The 12497-nt window shown below is 38.9% G+C and overlaps 1 protein-coding gene across 1 annotated transcript in view; it reads right to left on the minus strand.

Moving 5' to 3' along the window:
• Window positions 1-12497, minus strand: part of Nap1 (Nucleosome assembly protein 1) — a 51965-nt gene that overhangs the window by 24689 nt on the left and 14779 nt on the right. Inside the window, exons 4-5 of the mRNA XM_083143664.1 lie at window positions 5696-5847; window positions 4904-5060 (exon numbers count right to left, since the gene is read on the minus strand). Coding sequence (XP_082999790.1) covers window positions 4904-5060; window positions 5696-5847 — 309 coding nt within the window. The remainder of the gene's footprint in view (window positions 1-4903; window positions 5061-5695; window positions 5848-12497) is intronic.

The raw sequence follows: 12497 nt of genomic DNA on the forward strand, positions 1-12497 counted from the left end.
GCAGTTTATGGAATACCCCTGTTTTTATTCCTTTATCGGTTTTTGTGATGCTTATGTCTAGAAAACTGATCTTTCCGTCGACTAGGTTTTCCATCATAAAACCAATCTTTTTATCCTGCTTTGCTAATTCGTCAAAAACAATATCAAGCTTTTTTTCCTTTCCGATTATTATTAAAATATCGTCGACGTACCTCTCATAATATTTTAAACTGCACCCTGTTTGTTCTAAAGCAGTTCATGCCTTTCTTTCGAAAAGAAGATAACCTTGTGTTCTGTACCAATGTAGATGGTCTGATGAATGCCTTCAAACATCACACATAACCCAGAAGAATGGAGTTTGTTCAATGACTCATCTAAATTAAGTCCGAAGGCAGTATTTTTACACAATGGCAATGAGCTTTCATCCATGCTGTCTACAGCCAGGGTTCGAAAAATCCCGTTCGCCAGGTCGACTAAAAATTTCAGCTTGGCGACTGTGATCTTATGCTGTAATATGTACGAAATAATGATGATTCTAAGTTCAAATTTGCAGTACAGCGTAAGTTAGTAAATGATTTTTTTTCAACATTGTGAACATTCCAGATTCAGTAATAATGTCTTACTCTTTGTCCCCCACAACCACATTTCCTGTTTTCTAGAATGATTTAGCGATGTTTTGAATACCGTGATGCTCAGCTTCTTATACAGTGTGTTTCAAAAGTTGCACAACCCAAACTTCGAAAATTTATATCATGAAAACCGTAAGAGATATTTACACCCGGTTTTCTGTATTATAAAGCCTCATCCATTGAGATATTTTTCAATGCTTCAGTTTTCTCCATACAGAAAATTTAGATAAATTAATAACTGGCGGAAGGCAGCGTTAAAATTTTTCCAGAAATGCACTTTTGAATGAGAAAAAATGTAAGAAATTATTGAAGGGTCATAATTAGATGTCTGATGACTGATGCCACGTCAATCTGTCATTTGCGACCAATATTGGTCATGTCGTCAATGTCATTTGCAACCAATATTGGTCATGTCGTCAATCTGTCATTTGCGACCAATATTGGTCATGTGCAACATTTGATGAATTTATTATTGGCAACGTTATGGGTTGAGTGAAAAAGTGCAATTTTTGGGACATACATGGCAATGCGAGCTGGTCGAAATATTGTCAACAGACACACGCCACATGTGCCTAAATATTGGCTATACCAGGTGTATAAGCTTAAATCTGCTGTTTTGTAGTTAGAAAAAAAAATGGTTTGTTCATAGAAGGCAACAAGAAATTTATTCAAAGTACTTGCCCTCGCGAGATACACATTTTGCCCACCTCTCGGGCAATTTTTGGATACCACGCCAAAAAAAGTAATTCTCTTTCGAGGCAAACCACTCATCAAGCCATTTTCGGACATCTGCATATGAATCGAAGTGCTGCTCAGCGACGACGTGGCCCATCGACGAAAACAGATGGTAGTCGGAAGGGCCCAGGTCTTGTGAATAGGCGGGATGGGGTAGCACCTCCCAGTTGCGTGTCTCCAAGTAGTTTTGGACCAGTCTTGACGTGTGCTGTGGGGCGTTGTCGTGGAGGAAAATCAGCTTGCCATGTCTTTGTTGATAATCCGGCCTTTTGTCACACAGAGCATGGTGCAATGTCATCAGTTGTTGGTGGTAGCCATGGGCAGGGACAGTTTCACCAGATTTCAACAGCTCAAAGTAGACGATACCCTGTTGATCCCACCAAACACACAGCATCGTCTTCCGGCTGAAGCGATTTGGTCTCGAGGAAGATGTTGATGGTTGGCCGGGATCAACCCACGATTTCTTGTGTTTAGGATTCTCAAAATATATCCACTTTTCATCGCCACTCACAATCCGATGCAGGAAACACTTTCTTTTATGTCTGGCAAGCAAGATTTCGCATGTGTTTTGGAGTCTCTCCAGCTGCCGATCGGTCAATTCATGCAGCACCCATTTTCCGATCTTTTGAACCTTTCCCATGGCACGTAGACGCATGGAAATGGCTGCTTGAGTAAGACCCAATTGCTCGGCAAGCATCTTTTGCGTTTGGGTATCGTCCTCGTCCAAAAGAGCCTGCAATTGATGGTCCTCAACCTTCCTGGGCCGATTTTCACGCTTCTTGTCGCTCAGGTCAAATTGCCGTCTTTGAACCCACGAAACCAATCCCTGCACGTTGTTTCCGATACAGCACTGTCACCATAGGCCTCCACAAGCATTTGATGCGATTCGGCAGCCAATTTCTTCAAATGGAAGCAGAAAAGCAGAGTTTCCCGCATATGCTCTTTTTCTGGCACAAAACTAGACATGCTTACCACAGGAACACTGTCTGTTGTTGTCTGCACATGGTGGCGATGTGCACTGATTTGTGTTGGCAGATGTCCAACTCATACAAACACCAGGTATGGCGTGCCCATGGTAGCTTCATACACTCACTAACGCCATCTATGAGCAAACAGCAGATTTAAGCTTATACACCTGGTACATTTACGTGAAAAATCATAAATCAAGATTTTGTGCCGAAATAGGACTCTTCGAGAAAATCCTAGTCTGCCTCTGGTTAAACTAAATTCTCTTTGCTCACTTTCGACGCTACTATGCCTGTTCTTTTAATTGATTCAGCATGGCATATTCTTTGGAGCAACGCGTGTGCATTGCTGAAGAGTATTTTACTACTCATTCTTACAGTCATGTGCAAGAGGTTTTCCAAGAAAAATCCCCTGCTTCTGCTGCACCTCACAAAGCAACTGTTTTACGACTAGTAAAACACCAACAAATGATCCCACAAATTGTTAAGAGTTGGTATTATTATTGAAAATTAGGCACACACAGGAGATGTACTACGTAGAAATTTTCAGCGAAAAATGCAGGTGCGACCAGGACTCGAACCTGGGTCTCTGGCATACCATGCGATTTCTCTAACCACTGAGCTACTGAGCCGGCCTGGCCTGATTTCTTGCTGTTGCTGTTTTACCTGTGTGAAATCGTGTCTGCCAGTGCTACCACAAAGGGATATGTTGCCTTTGAAACACAGTAGAGTGACTTCGACATTGCCTGGTTTTACCCAGCATAGAGATGTTAATGCATTTTTCGCTGAAAATTTGTACGCAGTAGCTACATTTCCTGTGTGTGCCTAATCTTCAATAATTAACATCTCTATGCTGTGAGGAACCAGGCAACGTCCAAATCTAATGTATTTCAAAGGCAAAATATTCCGTTGCGGTAGCACTGGCAGAGAAGATTCCACGTAGCTAAAACAGCAACAGTGAAAAATCAGGCGAGGCCGGGCCGGCTCAGTAGCTCAGTGGTTAGAGCAATGGCATGGTATATCACAGACCCATGTTCGAGAATGATTTTTCGCTGAAAATTTCTACGTTGGTGTTGGTTGATGTTTTCAGAAAATTAACAATATATTTAAAAATAATGTAATTGCTTTTATTTGGATACATGCTAACATAAATTTATTAACCCAGTGATAGCCTACATGTTTACTTTCGTGCAGAAAACCTGGTGTAAATACCTTTGTAAATACCTCTTAAGGTTTTCATGATATACATTTTCAATGTTTGGGTTGTGCAACTTTTTAAACACTGTAGTATGCACAACTGCTAGTAGGTAGTTTCCTGGCACCTGATTTTCAGAGCTGGTACCTAGCTTTGAAGAAAATTTTTCGAGCACTGCTTACAGCAATCTTAAAAAAATGTTAGACTGTCTCCAGTATACCAAATATGACCGGTATCTGTGTGGTGACTTGAAGGTAGTCACAGCGGGTCTTCATTTGGGATACACAAAATACTGCTGCTTTTTGTGCGAATGCGACAGCGCAGCGAAAATACAGCATTATGTGAGGAGTGACTGGCCAACAAGATCTTTGACCGTCAGAGAGAAGAATGTGCAGAACGTGCCATTGGTTGAATCACAAAAAATCCTGCTACCTCCCTTACATATAAAATTAGGGTTAATGAAGAGCTTTGTGAAATCCATGGACCAATCTGGACCAGCTTTCAGGTTTCTCTTGGAAAAGTTTCCTAGACTTAGCGAAGCTAAAATTAAAGTTTTTATTGGGCCACAGATTAGAAAACTCTTCTCTGATGGCATATTTGACAGCATACTTCAAAGTGATGAGAAGAAAGCTTGGGATGTGTTTCATCAAGTGGCAACAAACTTCCTAGGCAACATCAAGGCAGACAATTACAGAGAACTGGTTGAGAACATGTCACTGTATCATAAACTTAACTGTAATATGTCTCTGAAGATGCATATTCTTCATTCACACTTAGACTTTTTCCAGAGAATTGTGGGAATGTTAGTGATGAGCATGAGAATGATTCCATCAGGCAATCACAACAATGGAAAAAAGATACACGGCGAAGTGGTTGACTTCCATGTTGACTGACTATTGCTGGATTATTGCTAGAGATAACCCTGGATAAAGTTACAAGCGACAGGCAAAGCGATGCAGCAAACAGAAATTCAACTGAGCTCCAGGAACCATGAACAGGACCATTCGCAGACACAGAACAACTCATAACCCAGCCAACCAACATCCCATTTCCATGATAACACTGTACAAAGTTTAATTATGTACTAATTATAATGTATTCTATTTCAGGAAAACTATGCTAATGATTATATATGGCCAGTTATGGCCTGGATTTTATCACAGGTGTCGGGCCCCGATATATGAAGCATTATGAAAACACCACATAGAACATTAAAGGTCTATCTCTCTTAACAGAGCCAATTTTCAATTTTAACTTTCATATTCGTGTTCAGCAGGTTCAAATCTATAAGAATTGCCTAATTTTATGCAGAAGGCAAAAAAAAATTGAAAATTTGTTGCTTTGAACAATAACCGATCCAAGATCACAATAATATAAACAGCACAAATGAAAATCCTCACCATTGGATCTGATTCCTTAAATATCACCCTCACATCCTCTAGCTGTTTTAAGATCGGTTCATCGTGTTCCTGGATCATCTCGGCCAGCAGAGCAACATTCTTGAAAATTGTCAACCAGAAATCAGGCACACCCTTGATATTCTCATTCTTCTCATTCCTGCAGAAGATAAACCATGATCAATGAAAAAACTGGAAACAATTATATTTTCAGGTATGATACGAAAAAAATGAAGAGTAACGTACAAGAGAATACAGCAGGTACCAAAAGACAATCATCAGAAATTGGCAGAATAAACATAATTTTCATTATTTTAAATAAATAATATTAGTGGAAAGAATGTTTGCCCTCTGCTGAATCTAACAATAAATTGTCAATTAACGTGGGTGTAGATAACAATCACACTATTATGATGTCTACAAATACGCAAGTTTGAAATCTTGTTTTGAGTTCACTTTTTGCTGTTGGGCATACAGGACTGGATACATATGCAGTTGGATCTGAACCATTCTACATGTCTGTACTGGGAACTGAATCCAGGATATTTTGACTACAGTATATAAAGACAAATGCAGCTCGACTTCCCAATTATAAGTGATCACTATACATAATGCAACATTCTCAATACCAGTATACCATTCAAAACTACTACACTACATTCAACCATTCAAAACTACTATATTCAATCTCCTCGAATCCAGACAAAACACTCAGCTGCACAGAATATTATAACAAGCATTGGATCCTAAAACTGAATTATGTTCAAACAGGCATTATTGTAAAAGTGTTCATACTCATTCTCTGTTTTCTTCTCAGTCACTTCTTCAATCTTAGCTTTGTTCTTCAAATCAGCAGACAGCTCCTCGTCATCCTTGTCTTCTTCATCAGAAGGCCATTCAGATTCCTCATCATTTGGTTCATATGTCCCTGAGGTGATCTTATGACGCTAGAGTAAAAAATGTAAATCAAACTATGTTTATTGCAAAGCCCCAGAAACAACATCCCTTCACGAGATTCCCTTTTATCACTTTTGGGTAACGTAAAGTGTAATAGTTAATAAATAGGGGCATGTATCTTTAGTTTTTGACAAAAACATAAAATGTGAAATAACACATTGTAGTGTTAATTTTTCATGTTCTTGAAAGATGAGGTGCATTTTTCCACCATGTTCTGCTACGGAATGATGCGAAATGAACTGCAGAATGCGAAATAAACTCTTCAACACTAAATTTAGAGTTTATTTACAAACCCTCTATCCAAACACCAACCTCCCAAACTGACCCAATCTTGGATTATCCTCTACTAAACGCTTTCTCGCATGTCTCCCTCGCAAGCTTGAGAAGTGCAGAATGGAGGGTTGCGATCTTTGGGTATTCGGTATATATACTATTGATAGACCAAAGAACAATTTCCCTCAAAATAATAAAATATGTCTTTAATGTTGTCTTGCTGAAACTAGAAAGATTGTGGACCAAATATTTTTTGAACACCCTGTTTGTCTCAATACACAGTAGGAAGGAGTGAGCAATCTTCCACTACCCACAATGAGACTACTTAAGAATTATACATAGAAAATTCCCAGAATGGTTTAAACTACAAATTTCGCCCCCTTGCCCCTTTAAGGTTATGCAAACAGTGAGACATCCCGCTTATATTCACCAATGGCTATTAACTCTCAGAACATGCATGAGAATCCCCCTGCTGCAAGAGAATTCACAAATTAGTACACAAGCAACAATAGATGCAAACACCTGGGTGATGAATAGGTTAAATTATTGAAATTATGTACTCGGGTATACAAACAACAACATTTTATTATAAACCCCTAAATAAGTGAAATCCTACTGGAGCATGGAAGTTAAATTTTAAACATAGCAAATACTAACATGTGTGTGAACATCTTGAGATGTACTAAGTTATTTGGCAACTGAGTGTACGATATACTGATAATTGTCACATGACTAATTTCCAAAAGTTAATCTACCCAAACTCAATTAAGGTTGTGACAAGTAATTTGCAGAATGCAATTGCTCCTTCCAAATAAAAGTAACGACTTAACGGTGCACCGTATTGACTCTATGATCGAAATTTAGTGTCATATAATTCAAGTTACATTTGCTCTAAACAGTTTTGCACTGTAGCGTACCAAAAATTAAGCTCGTCAAATTATTCCAACCCAACTGATACAGCATGAACAAAGGTATTTACACATATTTTGCCACATCAAGAATCGTGACAGTGTTTCATAACTTGTAGCAAATTATACTACCATGTGTTTAAATTTAATAATCAGTCTTGCATTAATGGCAAAATGATTGATTTGGTTGGATTTCAAATCTTTGACAACAAATATCCAAATGTCAAATTCGTCTACAGGTTGTAGATAGCAATTCACTATGCTAATGGATAAGCGTCACCTGATGTTACCCAATGTACATATATTATTCTTTACAATAAGTGTTTTAATTATTTCTTCTCTGAATACCTAATTATATCTCCTTGGAACTAATCTGGATATATCTTGCTTCTTAATCTCGATTACGTGCACCTCATGACACTCAAAAGTCTATTTAACTAGAATATATCACATGAAATACTTAATTTTCAAAGATGGCGGAGTCTCCCATTTTGTAAAAAGGCATGCTTTATCGGAATCTTTGTATGTTGACCTCAGCCAAACTGCACCAAAAATTCACATTCAAATCCGAATTATTTCACTATTGACAGTGTACAACTTACTGTGACCATTTCCGGATCGCTTCAGTCGACCTTCCAAATGTGAATCCCAGTGTCAGTGAACAAGCAGGGGAACTCTCACTGCCTTTTTACTGCAGGGTATCATGGCGATCAGAATCCTTGGCCCACCATAATATCACCAAAACTTGATGAATCGAACCTTCATCACACACACACCGCTGTAGATACTTCCCGCAATGATATATCTGATCAAAATCACTTTTTGTTGAACAGACTATACCAAAACCCACACAAAGTCTCAAAAATTAGAGAGCACACCTCACTTGCAACTTCAAGAGTCCATTTCCCCACGACCAACCCCAAACCAGTTTCATCCACTTTGCATGCAGCATCAGCTGTTTCCCACAAGACATCTATTGATGATCTTGCGAACCACTACGCTCTTTTAGTTCGGAGACTACACGCTGAGGACATCTGTTAATGACCAAGCAAATGAAATGAACGTATTCTTCGTAAACAACTTGTAATAATAAAAAAAATATAACAGAATCCAAACGATTATTTTTGTCATCACAATTTTGTTTTTCACAATGGATATTATGTCGACCTTTCGTCATATGAGGTTGGTGAAGAAATTAGATATCCGGGTTAGTTGTTACCATACATTTGCCTGGGCGAAATCATAGTCATCGCACAGAAGAAAACATTGCAGTAGTGCAAGACAGTGTGAATGTTAGCCCTGCAAAGTCGCTTCCCCGTCATTCACAACAGTTGGGAATATCTGTATCATCATTGAAATGAATACTGAAAAAATACCTTCATATGCAACGCACCCATACAAGGTTCAGTTGACACAAGAGATCAAATCAAAGCAACCGATCATGCAAAATGAAGAAATTTTGCACAGTGGATTTTGACAAAACACGAGCAGGACGGGAATGTTGCAAGAAGAGTAATCTTCAGTGACTAGGCACATTCCCACCTCTCAGGTTTTGTGAACAAACAGAATTGCTGCATTTGGGGTCAAGAAAACTCGTGTGATCCACGAAGAACAACTGCATTCGCTACGAACCACAGTTTGGTGTGGTTTTTTGTCAGGAGGTGTGATTGGCCCCTTTTTTCTTGAAGATGGAAATGAATGAAAATGCAGTTAGGGTAAACGGTCATGGTATCGGTATAGGGTATCGGGACATGTAGGGTATCAGAAATTTTTGTGTGGCCTGCTCTGGATGAACTGGATACCGTGAATATGTGGTTTCAGCAGGACCTACCACACATCCAGCGAGACAATAACCTTCATTCAAGAAAAATTCCCTGCCTGCGTGATTTCACTTCATGGTGACCAGGAGTGGCCTCTGAGGTCTTGTGACCTCATCCCATGTGATTTCTTTTTATGGAGTTATGTAAAGTCACAAGTGTACATGAAAAACCTCAAACAATCCAAGAGGTGAAGAGGGACATTCAGCAGGTAATTGGCGAAATCAACAGACATCTGTAAAAGAGTAATTGTGAACTTCACAGATTGAGTTACTGCCTGCCTAGAAAATGGAGGTGGGCATATATCATATATCATTTTTCACTTTTAAATCACCTGGGCATAAGCCAGACATTTTCTCTTTCAGTATGAAATTCTAGAGAATGTGGAAAATAATAAAAACAAATACAGTCAACTCTCGATTCAACGACCCCAGGTGTAACAACCCTCTCAAAGTAACAACACCTTTCCCGGGAACCGTGAAAAATTTAGAAAAATTTGTGAAAAAAGTTGAAAAATTGAAGGAAATCGGCTGATAAATGCATTGTTTTTTTCTCCACTCATTCCCTTTATGAGCGCTCTACCCCTCACAATTGCATCTGAACTAAAAATAGACACCACCACACAATGCTTGAGTGATATCCAATAGCACTTGACCTCTGCCCTCCCCTCCCTCAAGCGCACCAATGTTACCCTGCACCCGATGGCCACTACCCAACGTGCTAGGCTTGCTCTTAGATATGCGAGAAGAGAAGATCGAATGTGCTTGGATGTTATTTTAAATCGACTTGACTTGTTTCCTTGTCCTAAGAGCTGCTGAAAACTCACGTGGGAGCAGCCCGAAATGACTGCTGGACTTGCTTGCAGTCTTTGCCAATGTGTATGGCAGGTCAAGCTAGTTCATCGATAAATACACCACCTCGAGAGATAAGTTCGCAGGAATGTTCGAAAATACAGATGTGTGGCACCTGGAAGTCTGGCCCATCTCTTACCTAGACTTTATCAGGTTCCGTAGCCGACAACTTCCAGTAACCGCTTTCATTCAAAGCATGTTCTTTGTTCCCTGCAACACTTCATAAAAAAGCGAAACTGTTAGAGATAATCAAAACCACATAGGCGAACTAAAGATCGTCAACCCTCTTAATGCTTTGTCATCCAGGTTTCCACAAAAGTTTACTTCGATCTTACGTGCATCATAACTCCAGTTTCCCACTTCATACGTTTTCCTAATTGTGTCGATGTCGTAATATCTGCCAAAAAAAAAGTGTTCATTGGCTGACTGACTTCTCCCTCTTTTCCTGTCAGCAAACAGGGGGGGGGACGATACAGATTGTTTCAGCCACGATTTTCTTGCTTGTGTGTACCCACGGCTGATTACTGGCGAGGGTGGAAAAGGACCCACCCCTCTTCCTTTCCTTTGATGTAAATGGGGCAACCAGTTCTGGATATATTCTTGAAAACGAACAAAAACCATAGAACAAGTAACAAAAAAAGTTACACTCCCCCTCCCTTTCCCCAGCTCATTCTCTGCCAATGGTGTGCACGGCAATGTTGGTAATTGCAGAATTCAGGTCCCTTTTTTTATTTTAAATGCTGTTGTCTGCATAGCAAATATTGCCCGTATTATTGTCTGTTGCATGGTAAAACATCATTTCCTTCTTCTTTACACTGCTTATAAAAGTTCCATTTTCAACAGTTGCATTATCTTTAACACATTGGGGACTCACGACGGGCGTAGCCCGCAGTGCACTTAAGGTCAATGTGGACGAACGACGGGCATAGCCCATCCTGCGGTATGCAATCGCTTTGCCGATTGAACGATGGGCAATGCTCGTACTTCGTCTCATGCGTGTGTTCATTCAAGCCCCTCTTAAAATTCCGACCGCTAGGTGACTCATGTGCTATTTTTATCTCGCACCTGCGACTGTTTGTTGTCGGGTTGATGTATGTTGCATTGTTTAGAATGGCGTCATTAGATCCAGACTGCATAGAGGATTCCCCCTCAGAGTTTGAAGTCAGCGACGATTTTGATGATGCAGATGAATTGGAAGATAGGTTATATTCGTAATAATTATTGTCGACACTATAAACAGTGTTGCAAACTCTAGTATTTTATGAATGAAGTGAGAAGAGGTAATTTTTTTGGGTCTATTCATCTTGCCTCTTGCTTGATTCTCCTACATGCACTAATGTATTTTTAGTTTTCCATTTATTATTTTGTATAGTGTATGTAAAATGACAATGTATTTTATTTATTTAGTTTTTTTATTTATTTGTTTAATTTTTACAGATGACGCAGAACCAACTGATACATCGTCTGGTCCTGTCCTGCAGCCACTTTTTCATACAAAAGATAATTACTTGTAATTTGTAATTATTTTTTGTTATGTGCACATAAGAAGTATTCTTATGCAAGATTCAAAAGATGTATTGATAGTTTATGTAGTTAATTATTGAAATTTCCAGATTACGAACATAAAATATCTCTATATTAACATTTGTTACAATGTTGTACTTTTCTTCTTCTTCACAAAACATTGCTGAAAAAAATATTAAAAAATGTCTGAAAATGAAAAGAAAATTTAACAAATTTTTGTTCATTGAAAAGAGGAAGATTTATGAAATATGTGGTAAATAAAAACAAATTAAAAACATTTTTTTTACGATTTTTTGAAAAACAACCTGAAACCACAGACCAGAGGTAACAATGCTGTATTATGAGGCCAGACCCGAATGTGTTAAAATGCTGGGATTTTTCTCTTCCGCCACCTGTTGTTTGAACTTCCAGCCGGTCTCCTTGTTTTTACAATGCAGCTGGCGCCAGTGTTTTGTCTAGCGTCTGTAAAGGTCTTGCTTGCCGATAACAGCGATTACTCATCCAGAGCGAAGGAAAAAGTTATGGTTTTGATTTGACGATAACGAAATTCGATCTCCAGAAAGAAAAACAAGAGTTAAAATAACTTCATGTTCTGCACCTTCTGATAAGCAAATCTGTAAATTTAATTTGCATCCACTTTTCTTCAGAACCATTCAAGTGAAAAAAAAGTATTCAATGTAGGAATGGTCGCTGAAACCGATTAAAAAGACATTATTCAAGGGGAAACCGTTTGGAGGGGTGGGTGGTTGACATCGAGAATACTCCAAAATCCAACATTAAATCACCGATTAACGTGAGAGTAAATAACGATCCACCATTTTGATATGTAAAAATGTGCAGTTTCATAAAGCTTGTTTTCAGTTCATTTTATACTGATGGGCTAATCGGGACTAAATATACAGTTTAAAGTGAAATTCAATTCAAAACCCGAATGATTATAGACTGCGACGCTGTTTAATGACGTGTCCTAGAATATGCATTGGGTGAAAACCGATCGCAAGTTGCGAGTTTTCTTTTTCATGCTGGATTACAATGCAAGTCAAGGAAGGAGTTTGGACTGCTCCTTTGAATGGGGGAGGAGGGTGAAAAAAGTTGGCTGAAGCAAAGAAGTGACTTTTTTTTTACGATGTATTTTATACAGCCGAACCAGAACAAAAATTACAGCCCTGTCTTTATTTTTTTTGTCTGGTGCCTAGAGAGGTTGTGTTGTTTCTCCCGAGAGATCTAATCTTACCAGTTAATCTTGTAACAGACAATGCTCCAGTAG

This window comes from Lepisma saccharinum, chromosome 1 (assembly GCF_977018435.1).
Source record: "Lepisma saccharinum chromosome 1, izLepSacc3.1, whole genome shotgun sequence".
NCBI classification, from domain to species: Eukaryota; Metazoa; Arthropoda; class Insecta; order Zygentoma; family Lepismatidae; genus Lepisma; species Lepisma saccharinum.